Here is a 17,121-nt window from a genome sequence, read left to right as displayed (position 1 = left end):
GGCCTGCAGCCCTCATTGCTGGTCAGAGCAGTTTGTCACTGATGTGTAYGGCTGTTCTAGATCAGGAATTATTTTATTTGACATTTGATATTAAAAAAAGAAAGGAGATTTCCTGAAGATGCTGCTTCTGATGACAGGGCCACGTCAGGAAGCGGCAGTGTCAGCAAGGCAGGCGCAGCCCCGCGTGCCGCGAGGAGAATCCCACCTGGCCGCAGGGTCGGGCTGTGCACGTTGCAGGGTTGCGCTACTGCAGGGCTGCCCGGAAAGTCAGAGGCTGTTTCCCGCTTGGAATTTAAAGGTTCTGTTTATTATAAGCTGCTTTATGAAGAGGAGGTGCTGTGCCTTTAAGCAGCACATGCTGTCTAACCATCACCAGGCCTCTCTTGCAAGCCCTGCTAGCCTCTGTTTCTCCAATCATGCTTGCCTAAGTCAATACGGCACTGCCAAACCTCCTCGTGCATTAAAGGTTACCTCTTAGCTCCTTCCCTGAATCGGAGCAGATGCATAACTTGGCAGTGACCATTTCTGTCCCTCCCCTTCTCGCTTTCTGCTGCCTGCAGCCCCCAGCCCCCGGCGGCCGAGCCCCCTCCCCCAGCAGGGAGCAGTCATTACATGAGCAGATCAACTTACCAGTTGTCTCCAGAGCAGAGGCTGAGAGCAGCAGAGCTGCTGCTAGTAGCGAGTGAGCTGGAGAGGGGCCGCGGAGCAGAGCGCTACCTACCAGAGCTCAGGGCTGTCCCACTGAGGCGCGAGCACGGCTGCTGCCTGGTAGAGCCTGGTGGAGCCTGACAGAGGGGCTTCTCCTCCAGGGTAGCCCTGACCTCGGCTAACGATGTTTGTCAGCTACCTGATACTGACCTTGCTCCACTCGCACACAGCAGCGTTAGCAAGACCTGCGGGAGAGGTAAGCAAAGCGTGTCTGTCAAAAACTCCTCTTGTCAGAGGGAGATTTTCTCCCGGCTCCGAGGAGGGGATGCGAGGGGTTTCGTGCAGGAGCACTTGGGGCTGCCTTTGTCCGCCTCGTGTGCAAAGGGCTCCCGGTTCCGGCGGGCTCTGCAGGTACCGCGGCGGCGGGACGGGCCGCTCGGCTGCGCTGCCTCCGCGTGAGGCAACTGCGCCGTGTGGATGGTTCTGCACTGACACACACAGCTATGAGGTGCTGGTTGCAGCAGCAGCTCGTAGTGGCGTACTCAGGTTTTCAAGGAAGAAAAAAAAAAGTGTGCTTGGTGGAAAAAAGTTTTAACTTTGGAATTTTTGYGGGGGATTTGAGTAGGTAGAAACTCCATATCCCATTACTTTAAGAATGTACTTTTTTTTCTCTGTAAATATATGTATTTTTTAGTATCTGTATTGTTATTTTAGCAGGGCAAACAGAATAGCATCTGTTTTAAACCGTACATCACATCATTGAGGGACTTTATGCATTCTTAATATGAAAAATCTAAGTGACRGAATAAAATGGCCCTTTCAGTGCTCTAAAAAGTTGCTGCTTGATTTATGAAGAGCAGTTTTCCAGATTTCTGTTCTGATCAGAGCAGTTTTTCATCAAGTCCTTGTTTCATACCAAAGCAGAAAATTTCAGCTACTCATTTGTCATTTGGGAAATAATTCATCAAGCATAAGTACTATTTGATGCAAAATATTCCAGTTTATGAAGTCTCTGGCAGCAAGCACTCCTGGTACATTTGATACTTGCTCTCCCTCTTTAACTGAAATGTAATGCACATTTATGTATTTCAAAGGAGTATTTGGATAGTTCTGTTCCATAATCTGTGTTTTTTGTTGATGAACTGCCTTGCAAAGGAGCTAAGTGGGAAGTAAATCTTCTCAAAATGGTGCTTCTGCTCCAGAGCTTTGTCTTTTGTTAGCTCGGTCATAAGTTTCTACAAGCCTAATAAAGCCCAGAGCAATTGCTTTCCCTGGTAAAGAAAGTGGAAGTGAACTGAAAAAAAACTCATCTCCAGTCCAAAGCTGTGTGGTTAACGCTCCCTATAACTCATGTGCCTTTAYACAGAGTGCATTTTGCTTTCAGTGCTCTAAAAAGAGGGTTTGTAATAGTCGTGATCACAGAAAATGTTCATTAAAATGAAATCTTATGCTGACTTTGATCTAATTAGAAGAAAGAAGGGGAAAAAATCGACAGAGGCTCAGGGAACTTAAAAAAGGGTTGATGGTTACAGTGACTGAGGCTGATCATTGCCCTCTAGTTGTCGCTGGAGTTTTTAACCTCCAGGTTGGTTGTTACTGAGCGTAGAAACTCAGACGGACTCACCTTGTGCAGGCGGAGGGGCCGGAGAACGTGCGGTGGCTCCTATGGAAAATATTGCTGTCACCACCGCGTGCACATGTGGTCTTCAGAGATCCATATAAAGAGCAAATCTCCTGCAGCAGCAGCAGCACTGCCTGCCAATTATCCTCGTTAGCAAGCAGAATAAAAGCAGAGCTCTGTTCTTACCTGGAAATGAGTTTGTGCAGTAAACGTGCAATGTGGAATGCTTTAGCACTGTGATCCTTATGCCAAGTACCTTAAACTCTGCTGTTCTTGTTAGTTTTCCAGCTAATACCCAGGCAGAATAGGAAAAACGATTTGTTACTGTATCGATGAATCTTAGAGTACAGGTTTTACTATGAGTAGTGGGTTTCTCTCTTTTATTATGTTCCTATGGCTGGCTTTGAAAATGAAATAATAAAAAATATACTGTGTCCACTGTTGATACAGTAATTCTTTGTCCTGCCTTGTAAGAGACCATGGGATAATCTTGTGCATTTCCCTGTTCCAGCTGCAGAATCTTGGCTACATAAATATTATTTCTCTAGGAAATTGTTCAATTAGGATTTTTCCTGTGGTGGACAGATGATGAACTAAACGGAGGAAAAATAACTGGGAAGCCATTTTTAAAAGGAACCTGTGTTGTCCTTTTGTGCTCGTTAAAGTGTTGTGTTTACCTCTGTGAACATTTCAATCTGTAAGTATATGGTTTTTTTAAAGTTCTATTTATGAAAATATGAGTATGTGATAGATTATGAAGTCAATTAGAARTTGCTTTTCTTGTCAGATTGTACTTATTTTAATACTCTGGGCACTCAAGAAATACAACAGAAAATTACAAAAATACGAATGGAGGGGTTTCCTCCTGGTGGTTCCTAGCTGCCCATRCTTGTCCCTCGTGTGTCTGGTTGTGCTCTGCTTTCCTGTCCCCACTGAGGTAGGCAGTGGCTTGGAGTGAGTGGAAGGGACGTCCACCCGTGGACCTGTGGATYGCTTCCCTTCTGCTTTGAGGGCGACGTGCTCTGACTTTGCAACTTGGCCCCTCTTTGTACACTGGCCAAGACCAACGTTTTTCTTGTTTCCTGTAGGAGACGAGTGTGATCCTCTCCAGCCCTAGCTAAAAGTGTGGCTGTTATCTCCTTTCAAGGGCAGCCTCTGTGTTTATGTTGCAAAGGAACTGATCATAAAAATGTGTAATATGTGAACAGAACTTTGCACAAGTTTAAGTGCATGGAATCTGGTTTGTAGAACTTGACTGACTTGACTCGGGGGCGGGGTTTCAGTTCTTGAATAGCATTTGTCTGGATAAACAGATAGTTTACCTACAGTAACCAGTAAACTTGTTACAGAAGCAACTTTTCCTTCCAGGTACATGGATACTATGTACTTAAAGATACTTATCTTTAAGAATATCCTGATACTGGATATTACTTAGTTTTCTTTACAAAACAATTAACAAGAAGCACAGAATATATTAAGCTATACTCCCAAAGATTATTATAATGCTTTTTTGTTATAAATGCAGTAGCTTATTTAAGCACAGGTATGAAATCTTGAGAATTTGGGCAGAGAGGGGGTGAATGGATTGAAATCTGCCTGCTAAAGTGAATAAGGGAGCGGGAGTGACTCTCCATTCCAGCTGTGGCCTCTGCTTCAGAATCTGTTGGTTTTGGTGGGTGGCTGATGGGCAGTACTGGGGCAAGTGGTGATTCAGTGTCATCAGTTGAAAAAAAAAAAAAAAAAATGTAGCGGACACTGTTCTTAAGAGCTCCTGTTCATTTCTGTTTCAAAGTGACGATGCAGCTTCTGCAGTGACATATAAGGAATACAAGGTGTGATGCAATGAAACCAGCCTTTCTAGCCCTGGCTTTCCATGAGGCCAGGACATGAGAAAGAAAACGTAATTTCTCCCACTGACTTGCTGACAAAATCATTTCTCATTTCTGTACCTGAGTATTCCCATCTGTCAACCTAGGTTAATAGGGCTTCCCAGGTTCTCTGCAGACAGCAGTATGTCACCTTGACTGTATTTTCCCATAAAACATTACCCTTAACCCCTCTATTTATGAAGCATGAGAATGTTCSAGAGCCTTTGTGGACTGGTATCTAAGGAGAGATTGAACCATTTATTTATTTAGCATGCAGAGTAGAAAGTTATTTGGATTTACTCTAAAATTACACTGCTCCAAGTTAGAAAAAGCAGATGGTGATTTACATGTGGCAGTAATTGCTGACTTCACCAGCAGAGCATCTGAAAGTGAGACCTAACGTAGTTAAAAACTAATCCTGCCAAGTAAATACCCCCAGACTGGGCCGCATGATGAGAAAATGCCGGGGTTGTGGAGCTGCGTGCGAGCGCTGCAGGGCGAGCCGGGCCCGTCCTCGCTGCCTCCTTGGGGCTACGCGGTGGGCTCAGCCGCAGCAATAGCTGCTCTGCTTTAGAAACCTCTGGGTAAGCTCTGGGCAGCAGCAAGCTCTACATTCAGCTTAGAAGTGAGCGACACTGCAGCAAAAATGACTCCAAATGTGTCCTTCCCYCCTTTGTGATTAAGCAGAATGAGTGGTCTCACTCCCGCTTTCTTCCCGAGATTCCTGCAGGGCTCTTTGTTGCCCTGCCTGCCTGTGCTTGCCTTTCCTGTGGGAAAGAGGCACTCTGGATACATTCCTGATGGTGACCGGTCCGTGGCCTTGATCCAGAGCCTCCTGACTTGGGCCTCCGGTTCTGAGCCTTAACCATCGGAAAAGATGGAGGCTGCAGCGGCTCGTGCAACGTGCATCAGGAGCACCCTGCTCTGCCCTAGASAGCAAAGGTAAATGCATTAAGTCCTTAGCAAATAAATGGCTATGTGCAATTCATTAGGTAATTTGTTTCTTAAATGAAGTTCATATACCATTTTTCAGAAAGCTCCTCTAGAAACTTGCTGTTTGGATAGCTTGGTCTTAAAGCAGTTCACAAAATTTCCTCATCCTGTTTCATTATCAGTGGCACTGATTTACTCTCTTCATAGTTTCTTTACACTCTCTTTTTCAATAATAATTCACTTATAACTGAATGCTGATGATTGTGTTTTTAAGAGTGTAATATAAATGGTCTTATTTATTCTGGCATAGACAGTTTATCTTGAATTTCTTAGAATTTTAATATTTGTTCCAAACATGTTAAATTATAAATGCAGCGATGAATTTAGGAGTCAGGGAGTTTATATTAGGATGTATTGAAACCTGTTCCCTCCAAAAAAAACGAAAGAGGGAAAAATTCTACTAATGCAAAATAAGTCTCTATAATTATATTAAAAACTGTGCAGTTAGTGTATAAATAGTTCTTTCTTCTGTAGAAGACTTCTTTGGTTTTCCTATCTCTTTATGGTAATGTGAAAAGGCTCTGATTTTTCAAATACTCTCGTCTATAATAGGGTACAGGAATGTGTTCCGAGACTCATAAAATGTTTAATTAAAAGAATGGAAGTTCTTGTAAACTCCTGGTGGTTGCCTGTATTGAGTATTATGACTTCTTATAACATCCCCGCACCCCACCTCAGGTCTGAGATTATCTTTAATTTTCCGTGCAGCCCTGGGCCCTTCTGCCCGTGTCTCGTGTCCACCGTGTGATGTGAGTGGTGCCGTAACAGCCCTGCCCGCAGCGACCTGCTGGGAGCCAGAGCTGGCCCTGGGGTGCCAGTAACTGCCCCAGCCGGGGTCGGGATGGGGATTTTGCCCCAGGCCCTGGGCACCGCAGTGCAGGGGGGGTGATGCAGGGAGCCAGGGCCCTGCTTGCCCTGCTTCCCCAGTGGGGCATTCCCCATCCTCCTCCTCCTGCCGAGGACAGCAGTGGGATCAAACATCCCTGCTGCTGTCCTCAGGGAGCCAAGGGCACCCCCGCAGCAATTAGATCCCTGACAGCAGCTACCTCACTTCTCTTTAAAGACCCCGTCTGAACGAAACACATGAAAGTGGAGCATGAGGGAGCGTTAAATTAAAGGTTTGCCTGTCCATGTGATTGCCTGCAGCGGTTGATCTGTTTCTTCATGGGTTACAAGTATTAATTTCCCAGCATGTGGGTTGTGAGGAGGGTTTTATCAGGAGACAGAACTTTTTGACAAATTCCCACTCCCACCTTTTTGGCAGACACAGAAGAGTGAGGTGAATTGGGAGTCAGTAAAGGAATCCTTGCACTGTAAATGCTTTTTGACAACGGCGTAAGTTTGGATTCCGTCTTTCCTGAAATTTCCTCCCAAATTGTTCAGGACAGGGTTGGAGGAGGAGAAAACTTTCATCTTAAAGAGAAAGTACTTTTGTTATTAAAATATATAAATTAGATTTTTTTTTTCTCCTTTCATAAATCATTAGAAGCATTTTTTAGGACTGTTTCGTGAAAAGACCCTAACTGTAATATGTAATTGATCACAAGTAAAGGATGATGTAGCAGTAGAAAGGTTGTCATTTCAAGACAGTTTTGCTTTCTTATTCCTTACTCATTTTATTTAATGTAGGTTTTTATTATTATTTAATATTTTTTATGTTTCTTAGCTTGCTTGTCCTCTATCAAAAGTTATTGACAGAATTAAACATCAGAGCTGTGACACTAGAAGCATACAGGCTAGATGACTTGCACTGTTTTAGTGTAATATTATCAGTATAATATTGAAACAAGTTTGTAAATAACTGCTGCAGGGACAATATCTTTGATAAACATTCAGTATATCAGGGGTATATCAACATCTGTACATGAAGAGAACATGTCAGACACATGCTGGACTCTTACGTGTAAGTACTTGAAAACTGAGATTTATTTTAGTGCTTGAATGAGCAGGTGATAGTAAGGTAAGGTATTCTAGCCAAGGGCACCAGCAGTTTTGATGTCAGCTATGAGCCCATATCCTCTAGAAGAGCACAACAGACACAGTAATTACATAAACTGAAATTCTTCTTTCTTCGTTAAATGGAAGATTATTTGCTAAACTCCCTGGAATTGCATCACAACAGCTTGCTGAACTAAGAATAGTGTTTTTAAGTGTTTGTATTTATATTTTGGTACTGAGCATCTTGGATGTAGATTTGCTTGCTACTTTGGATGAATTGCAAGAGGAGCGATAGCAGCGTTGCCGCTCTGCGTCACGCGGATAGCGTGGTACAGCACTTGGACACCTTATTCGTGATGTGTCACCACGAGCTCTACGACAACTTCCCATCATCTTGATTTTTTCAGGTGTTTGAGCGATTCCCTAACACATCGAGGTTAGTTGTTTAGGATTGTGCCAGGGGTGCCTAACAAAGCATGCCCCAATGATGATGATGCCTTGATCGCTGCTAATATGATGGCACTCAGGAGAGCAGTGCATTACCAAAGAAAAGAGTAGTTGTCTTAAGATATGTTCCTGTCTCTTCAACTGTTTCATTACAATTCAGGAAATYAGCAAAGAAAAGTGATTAGCAAATCTACTGTCAGACCAGTCTAATAGAGATGATGCATCCGGCTGTTGTCCCATGGCCTTTGGGCATTATCTGTGGTAAGACCGAGTCAGTGGTGACCAGATTGAGTCCTGTATTTTCTGTTTTAGTGACTGTTACTTTTAACTGTCAAGGGAGATCCAGAAATATTAACAGCAACTAGTGCTATCATGATAAATTAGTTTCTAAACATGGAACAGTGGACACAGCGTAATATTTTAGTTCAACTGCAGATAAACAATCATAATAACGTGTTTTAAAATAAATCAGACTAGTGGACATAGTTTTAGGTATACTAAATTTTCGTTGTGTGATTATGACAATAGACAAATGCTTTAAAGAAATCTTAATCTGAGTAAGAATCAGTCCATAAATCTATCACRTATTCTTCTCGTTCCCTGTTGGCCCTCACTCCTTAAAGCTACCTAAAGATTGTACTGTTTATTTATTTTTGAGGTATTAATAAATGCCATTTGATAAAAATTTTCTTTTATATCCACCATTTTTGCTTCTGTAGCTGACGCAGCAGTCATTAGATTAATTGTGGTTGTGTCATTTTCATTACAGGTGATTCTGCTTATGGAAAAAAAATAGTCAGRTCCTTCTAAAGTTTTCCCAAAGGCAGTTTTAGAAAAGGAAAATCATTAAGGGACTGGTTGTGAGACAAGATACAGACTACTGAAAAGGTAGGAGGTATTTGGGAGCATGTAATTTGTTTTTCCATGCTGTCAGAAGTCAGTAGTGTGATGCTGAGAAGTCCATTAGTCCTTGGAAGGAATGGTGGTCGGGGTAGCTCCAGCCATCCTTGCAACTGTTCATTTTAAGAACTGATTGAGAGCAGATGAGATCAAAAGTTAACATCTGCAGCTGTTTTCAGCTGCTAAATCAGCACTCTGGAGCTGGTGAAGCAGTATTTTAGGGAAGGAGAAACACTTCCCTACTGGCAAGAGCAAATTTCAGTGCCTGTAGCCCAAGAGCTCTCTTTTCACTCCGATTTTGGGACTGGGAGGTTTTCTAAGTTGTAGAGAGAGCTGGGAATATCTACCAAGCAAGTAAAAAATCCTGGAACATCAAAATCTCCCTTTAAAGGATATTGAATTATTTCTTGGATAGCAGTGAATGTTAATAGCTAGAAAATRTTAATATTTCTGCTTAAAGTCTGAGGGAAATTTCTACTTTATCACAAATGGTCTGGCACAAAATCAGAAAGCAAGAAATGGACACTTGCTGTTGCTTAAAACAGTGTTTCCTTTGAGAAGAGTTGGCCACGGATCTAGAGGAGAGTAGGGAAATGGCCTGAAAAATAATCAACCGTGTGGAAACTATTGGAGACTTCATTAGGGAGACATTACAGGGAAGTAAAGTAGAAGATCCAAAATTAAGAAYGTCAAGGTGAAATCTTGGCTCAGTGGAAGATGATGAAAGCCAGATTTTCACTGATCTAAGACTGACATAAATTGGATTTCAGTCTAGGTAACTCCGGGTTTTGGAAAGAGATGCCATTAGCCAAATTCTGCCTGCCGTGATTAGATGCAAGTTTCCATGTATGCGTTGTACAAATATCTGCACAGTRGTGGAATTGTAAATGCATTTGTTGGGAGGATCTGGAAATAAATGTGGTATCCTGCAACATAAGAAAGGAAAAAAAACATCTGGTGCAGTGAATATTACCACTAATAGATCTAAAAATAGTAACTAAATTCTGTGCAAGCCATTTTAAATTTGAGAATGGCAATGTTAAAACTGTAGCATGGGATTCTATCTTTTTTGATTGATAGAACTTCAGCATTGTAGATTGTTAGTTTTTCATCTAATTTAGAGGACTTGGGAGAGGTGAATGTGCAAGCCAAGGACCATCCATACCATGTGCATTGTACCTGAATGTCTTAGATAACATTATCGCACATATTTTATGTGTACATTTCTCTCTGCACCCATGGAAATGAAAATTTGAGGGCTCTCCATATTAGTGACATGGGAGTTGAAGATCATAGATTAATAAAAATACAGTTTCAGTTATAAATAACTGTTTGTCATGGGGAAGTTGTATAGGAATTGATCATCTGTAGTAGCTGAGCACATGTGTCATTAACTGTAAGATTTTTATTGTCCTGAGCTATTGCAATAGAGAAYTTAGGAATGAACTTATTTAGGGTTAAATTTACTAGGGTAGATTACAAGTTCATGGGAACTGCAGTGTCCTACACAGTTCGGATGCCTGAGCTGAATGGAGCTGAACAGAGGTACCAAAAGAGGAGCCCTCGCTGGTTCTCTTGGTTCCAGGCAAGTCACCTCAGCCTGACCACAGCATTCGCAGGGCTTAGCGCTTTCAGTAGAGGCAATAGAAGAATTAGACGTTTTAAATCCTCATAGGACYGGTAGTTTAAATCCTCATGGACCGGTAGTTTAAAACTAACGTTTGGAAGCATTCGTGTTGTCCAAAGTGTTTGGRGTTGGATCTGATGCTGCAAGGCTCTTGCCCCGGCTTTCGCTTGGCTGCGGAGCCGTGTGGTCTCCAGCTCTGAATGACACCAACCTCAGCCAGGAGGAGGAACCACCGCATCCCTGAGCTCCTCCGGACCAGGAGGCCTGAAACGGCTCAGGAATTGTGTAAGGGAGGCCACGAGGAAAAGCCTATCGCTGAGTGTTGGGGTGGAAAAGAAGGTACTACGTTTTTTCAGCCTTTTTTGTYGGAGTTGTCAGTGAGCCCTGAATCATATTTAAAGATGCTTAAATGGTGCTGAGAGAAGCAGTAACCCTACCAACAAGATTGCACTGCGTGCAGGGCTGAAAATGAAACCAATGTCATTGGAGGGAGAGTCAAAATCTAGTGTTTCAATTGTGTGCTGTATGAGTGTTTGGTAAGTAGCACTGCATAAGGGAAAAAGACTCCACCTTATTGTTCCTCCTCTATCACATTTTAAAGGTTCTCATATGATAGTGTGGTCTGTGGCATGCTGGATGGTTAGCTTTAGCTTTCCTGTCTTAGGTCCATTTTGTGTGTGAGATCAAGTCTGTGAATATAGTTGCACAGGACTTGTGAAGGATGGAACTCTCAGATAAAGGCAAAAAGCAAAAGCAATATTTTCCTGTTGTGTGTTTAAGAAAAATGCAAATATGCAGATATATCCTCGTACTTTGTGGTATTCCAGCAAACTTTAATTCTGAAAAGATATCAAATTCTTCAACAGATTTGGTCCTTTGCAGTACTATTCCACTTACCCTTGGAGCAGCGCTGCCAGGCTTCTCTCGAATGCTCATTAATTCTTCAATTTAGGATTTAAGAGGGGAAAGAGCTGGTCCTGAAGCTGGGATTGGAGCTATGCAGGACAGAGACACATACAGACTTCTGTTTAATGAGTGACTTGAACTGAAGACACAGATATTGATGAAATACTGCTTTAAGATTCAAGAGCCTTATGCTGAGAACTGGTTTTTGAATTACTGTATGATCTGGTAGGCCTGATGGAATTAAACTAGCATACTAGGTAAAAAAATTAACACAATAAATAGAAAGCTTTCTTCTCTGAATCTGCATARCTGGAACCTGCTGTGTTTAGAAACCTTCATTGCCTCATGGTTTTCTGCATTACTGTTTGAGAAGGGCTCCTGTGATGGGGCCACAGTGGCCACGCTGCGTGGCCCAGCAGCTCTCCCCGTATCAGAGCTCCAGCACTGCAGGTTTTCCTGGTCAGTTTGAGAAGGGTAGTTCAGTCAACAACTCAGGTTAGCAGTTTCATTTGTGATATTATTTCCATATTTTTCAGTCAGGTGTTTCCCCTTAGGTTTTCAGAGATGCATTAGACCCAATGTTTTACTGTGGGAAAATAACTTCACTAGTTGTAAGGACTGGGATCCAGCTACAGCCATCACGTTTTTTGTTGCAGCACATGCATTGTGTGTTGTTGATTTTCTGTTGGGCTGTTTAACCATTGCACTTTTAGCCCTTGATTCACCAAAACCAAGTCTTACTACGTAGGATTGTCATTGGTTTCTCCTTTGAAATGTTTTATATCTTTTAACTTGTTATATCTGCATGGTATGCTTATATTTAATGGAGAAATGTGTACCAGTGTTCTGAACGTCCTTTTTTTTGTGGTAGGCTTCCTTTTCAGTAATCAGGACAGTTACAGCAGCTAGTAAAGACTAGTAAGTACTCTTCAGCATCAGCAGTGGTTTGAAATKAAACACATCGATGAAGACATCGTTTGTTTTGTGACACCACTTGCATCAGAGATGTGCCCTTGTCAGCAAAGCGCTTCACAAGACGTGTCCAACCGCAGGCATGGGWGAAGTTCCACTGTGCACTTGTGTGAGTGTTTCTCCTCCCTTGGGTCAACACTCTTTTGTGAGGATGGTAGGAATTTCTACTCTAAAATGTGTAACCATGTTTCTGATGTGATAAGGCTATATCATTATTGAAGGGTAAGGGAAAACTAGGAATGAAATTAAATGAGAATGCAAACCTGGCTTTGTAGGGTTTTTTTCCTATGAGTGTGTTATGCAGTGTTTTGAGCCCCAGATGTTCTGTGGTACATGACATCTTCAGACATGTGGAGTTTATGAAAAATGAATTAGGTCTAGAGTTCCTTATGGTGCAGATATCAGAAGAAGCATTTTTTGCCATCAAATAGCACTGAGATTAATAATGAAGACTTGGTTAAGATGGACTTTATGTTTAAAAATAGTCATCACATCTGTTCTTCTGGTTAAGAAAGAAAAAGGAAAAAGAAAAGATTAATTTGGATTCCTCCTTCTCAAAGAGAAAAAAATAGCATTTAATCTCAAAGCTACTCATAATTTTATTCTTGGCAAAAAAACCCTATTTGATCAGAACTTAATATGAAAGAAAGGAATTTTCAGACAAAATAGTAGTTTTTCAAGTGAAGAAGTTACTGTGGGGGTGGTTCCCAGCTGAGCTGTAGAGTCTCAGAAAATGTGTATGATTCTGTGAGAAATTTGGCAGGCAGGACTCCCTAGAGGCAGACTGGGCTGTCGTGATCATCAAGAATTGTGTTGGACAGACTGTCTAGGGAAGATGGAGTAAATTTGGGGATGTCTGTTCTGAAATGTTGCAGTTTCTTTCTGTACAATTTTAATGGATCGAACATGACATGACATTTCACGTTGAACAGTGCTATGGAAGAGTAAAACAGGTAGTGAAGAATTAAGGCCTTTTTTTTTAAATTAATTTGAAACTGAAGAAGAAAAATGCAAAGAATATGAAAACAGGTACGATGGGAGAGGGTTTGGTGCCATGCAGCCCAGACTGAGCATGGGAACAGATGGCTGTGCAAAATCAAAACTCGCTTTGTAAATACTGCTGTAATTCAGAATTGCAGGTCTCGCCATTTTCAATAAGGAAATGGAGGAGTGGGATATGAATTAGGTTTTTAGTCCAAGAAAAGTCTTCAAGATTAATGTGAAAAGCTGAACTTCTGACCATTGTGCCTTCAGCTTTCTAGGCAGAAGTCTAGTTCCTTTATCTTGTACAGCACACATCTCGGCTGGGGTAGAGATACTGCTATTTTGTTATTTAGGGACAGGACAGCTCTCATGAAGACCATCCAGCAACTGCAGAGTGAAAGAAGGTTTTGCAAAGTGCCTCTTTAATATAGAGATTTTCTAACTTGTTTTCTAAGCCATAACTTCATTGACTAGCTGTGCAACACTGGTTGTGTGGCCAGAATTGCAGGAGCAATTTGCTGAAATGACCTTAAAAATTTGGTGAGGAAGAACTAATGTCCATAGGAAAGAATCAGCATGTGTATTTTTCAGCGTACATTTACAGTTTTTTGAGCAGTGAGAATTTAGGAGGTAGCGTCCCATGTTCTTCCATATTTTCATGCTCTAATTAAGAATTTCTGTTTTCTGCCTGGCTGTAGCTCTGCTCCCTCCGTGGGCACAAGGAGAGCTGTGGTCTCTAGGTGGATGTCTTTACATGGTTGACCTTACTTTCCTCATCTGTTGAATAGGGAACAGTAAATTATTAAATTGTAAAAAACAAAAAAAAAAAAAAAAAAATCCTGTTTCATGACATCCTGAAAATTACTTCCTTTGGCAAGTCATACATGACACTCATTTCTGTAACATCCTATTCAACATGTTCCAAACTAACCTTGATGGAGGAAACCTGAGGTGAAGCGGTGGAGACCCAAGCCAAAGGGCAGCATCAAAGTGTCCACAAATGGTCTTAAAAATCGCTCGTGTCACTAATCCCTTATTAGATGTAATGAGGCCTCTATTTCTTTTTGAATTGCCTTCATTAACCCAAGTTCTGTGTAACTTGGAGAGGCAGACTTTAAATGTCTTTGTTAACAGAGCAAGAGAGGTTATTAGAGGTTAATCCCTGAAGCATGACATTTTTTTATGCAGCTATAAATTTATTTGTGTACATTAGAAATACAAATGATTTAAAGTTCAGCCCTTGCAGTCTGTCTGGGGCTTAAGTCAATGCACAGTCCTGGCGGATTTCCAGGCAGTGGTTGTGCCAGGCTGCGGAGCTGGTTTCCCTGGAGCGCTGGGGCTGAAGCCATGGGACTCCACGTGCTTTGAGCCGGGGTTGCTGTTAAGCTGGCAGCAGTTACACTCAGGCTTCGCTTGTAAGCAAGTGCTTTAGTGCATCCAAGTTTGCCTTTCAGCAAAAACACACTTATAAGACCATAAAGCTGTGTGTGTCATGGCAACCTGGTAGAAAAGGAGCTATTTATCATTTGAACAGTGAGTGGTTTCAGGTTATGCAGAAGGCTGATGTGGTGGTATTTGTTCCTCCTGACTTGTTTCCTATTGCTATAAGCTCTGTCCTTTCCAACATGTAGTGGTGTGTGTCAAAGTGCAGAATTCGGTTCCTCTGTTGTTTTTAAGACAGGTGGAAAGGTAACTGCTGGGATGCAGATTATGCTGGAGCCCAATTCAGTGCTGTTGCCAAGTGGAAAAGGAGAGACGTGCTACAAAGGCTTAAATCCACTATCTATGTCAAGTGGCAAAAATAAATATCTTCTTCCCATCTAAATCTCCCACATCAAATCTGTCCTCACTTTTTTATATATGGTAAACTTGCATGCTAAGGCATCTGTGGACCATCTGAGTGCAGAGCCTCCCCTTTCTTGGCCTTCTCAGGCTGGAGGTCCAAGGCTCRTGTAGCGGTGCCGTCCTGACAGGTTCCACACGCAGTTCCTGGCAAACGGGAGGCTTGTGGGTGCCACAGCTTCTGTCTGACGAACCTGAGCCAGAGAATCCCTTCTCCTGTGGTCACTCGAAGATGTTAAGGCACAAAGCTGAGAGATTTCTTTTACCACAAGACAGGCTGGTGCGTGAGGAAGGTGAGAATCTGTGTATGCATTACATGTCTGCACGTTTTTGGAAATAGGACTTGGTTTCCTGTTGCACACTTGGCATCTGTTTATCCCCCTTCAGTATAATTAGTCTAGATTTTGATACAAGAATTTGACTGAGATTGGAAAGCTGGAGGTTTTCTCTTCTCTTGAGGCAGACAGGACTCGGAGCAGAGCAGCCCGGGAGGTGAATGACGAGGTGCTGCCGTGTGCACTGCCTCCCTGGAGGGACATAACGTGCTCTGACCCGTCACGAGCTGTAACGTTCCAGTCTTCCAGTGCTGGGATCTCTTCCTATTTGGAATGTGGGCCTGCCTGGCCCCTGCAGCCCAGCTCTCTCGGCTTCCACTGCCTGCCCTTCCACCGAAGCCTGGTGAAAGCTTTTGTCCTGCCTGTTTGTTGTCCCCCATGGGGAGACGTCGACCCAGGAGAAGGTCTGCGCAGGAGCCCAGCAGGGTAGAAAGACAAAAGTGCTCTTAGAAACCCACACTCAGTGAGCCCTGCTGGGGAGGAACAATACAATAAATGCATTTTTAAAATTGTTTTTAGACATTAAATGTTACAGAGATTTAAAATATATAATCTTATTTATTATGTAATAGTACTCTGCCRCTATTACGTAATTACTGGCAGAGCAAAATTGCATGCAATTCTGTGAAAATTACGGGATAACTGAAATACCTGTGTAGCTTATCCATTTCTGTCAGTTCATTAGACTGGTGCAAACTTGCTTTTGAAATGCACGGAACAAGTGAAGCCCCCACAACTGGGTGCTGCCGGTGCCTGGGACTGTTCAAGTGCGCGGGACAGACGGAACCAGCCCCGGTGCTGTGTGCATGGGCACGTGCGGGAGGGCCTGCGTGTGCCGGCCCTGGGGGCGCAGAGCCCATGAGTTACAGCAGGGATGTGCTGCCCATCGGGTAATAGAGTGTTTTGTTTTCTAGGAAATGTTCTTCTGTCTCCACGTCTTGAAACAAGTCAGGTTATTTTCACACTTCTCTAGTAGTGCCATAAGGTGTATTCAAGAATATCAATATCTTGTAGGTTTTAATGAGCCGTAAAATGAAAGGTAGTAGCAACATGCCTTATGTAGCTCTGAGCAGACTGCACCTCCATGAGGAACAGAGCTCTTAACAAAGCTGCATGTTCAAGTAATTCCTTGTTCCCCTCTTCCCTCCCCCATGAATTTTTATTTTATATCTCTTTTCATGGTTGCTAAGAGTTTTACTGAAAAACTGTAAATATACACAGCATTAGTGTCACCTTGGGCACTTAATCAGAGTTCTGTGTTCTTTCTGTCTTGTGCGCTCCACAACCTAAGGTAAGTACTCCAAGATGGTTTGTAATATGTTTGCTTGTATGTTGTAAAGCAATTTATAATTTTCATGGCTAGAAATGCATGCTGCTTACAGGCAGCAATGACCTCTGCTCATGTTCTCCATAGCTTCTAAAGCCATCTATATTCTCAGTCAAATCCAGCTATCTTTACCAGGCAAAACTCCTTCCATTGGCTTCAGTGGGAGTTCTGCCTAAGCAAAGACTGAAGGATTTGGATCACCAAACTTAGAACATGGAGTTTTCTTTAACCTTGGTCTGGATTGCACTGAGGACAGCGGGTATTTGAAGCAAAAAGGAAACACGCTCCTTTCTGCGATAATTTCAGCCCTGTTAGTGATGAAGTTAAAAGCATTCCTTCTGAGAAGGCCTGGCTTCCGAACGCTGCCAGTGTCTGGGACTGGGGACGCTGAGAATTACATTTGGAATTCTTTGTACTCAAGTCCTGCCAAGTTTAAGGAGATACTCTTTAATGAATTAGAGTAAGTATTAGTATGGGCTGGGTTTTTGTCATGTGGCAACAGAATGGGTGTTCTGTGAAAAGCAGCAGCGTGCTTGCGTTCTCTTGCTTGAAGTTTAAAACAAAGACTTCCTTGTACAAATAGCCCACAAACACACAAAGCATTAACAAAGTCCAGGAAATTTTTATTTATTTACCCGGAATGATAAATATACAAAAAGTCCATCTTACAATCATTTACTGCTTGCAGCTTGTTTAAAAAGTTTCTCCAGCAA

At 42.4% G+C, this 17,121-nt stretch overlaps 1 protein-coding gene across 1 annotated transcript in view; it reads left to right on the top strand.

Annotated features, from left to right (window-relative positions):
* Positions 1–826: 826 nt before the first annotated feature.
* The window catches only part of THSD4 (thrombospondin type 1 domain containing 4), a 98,150-nt gene continuing 81,855 nt past the window's right edge, over positions 827–17,121 (top strand). The window contains exon 1 of the mRNA XM_026053008.1: positions 827–904. Within this exon, the coding sequence (XP_025908793.1) occupies positions 833–904 (72 nt within the window). The 5' untranslated portion in view covers positions 827–832. The remainder of the gene's footprint in view (positions 905–17,121) is intronic.

The sequence above is a fragment of the Nothoprocta perdicaria genome, unplaced genomic scaffold (assembly GCF_003342845.1).
Source record: "Nothoprocta perdicaria isolate Ctin4 unplaced genomic scaffold, notPer1 scaffold_113, whole genome shotgun sequence".
Classification (NCBI taxonomy): Eukaryota; Metazoa; Chordata; class Aves; order Tinamiformes; family Tinamidae; genus Nothoprocta; species Nothoprocta perdicaria.
The sequence above is the reverse complement of the archived record's forward strand: the minus strand, read 5'-3'. Positions and strand labels throughout refer to the sequence as shown.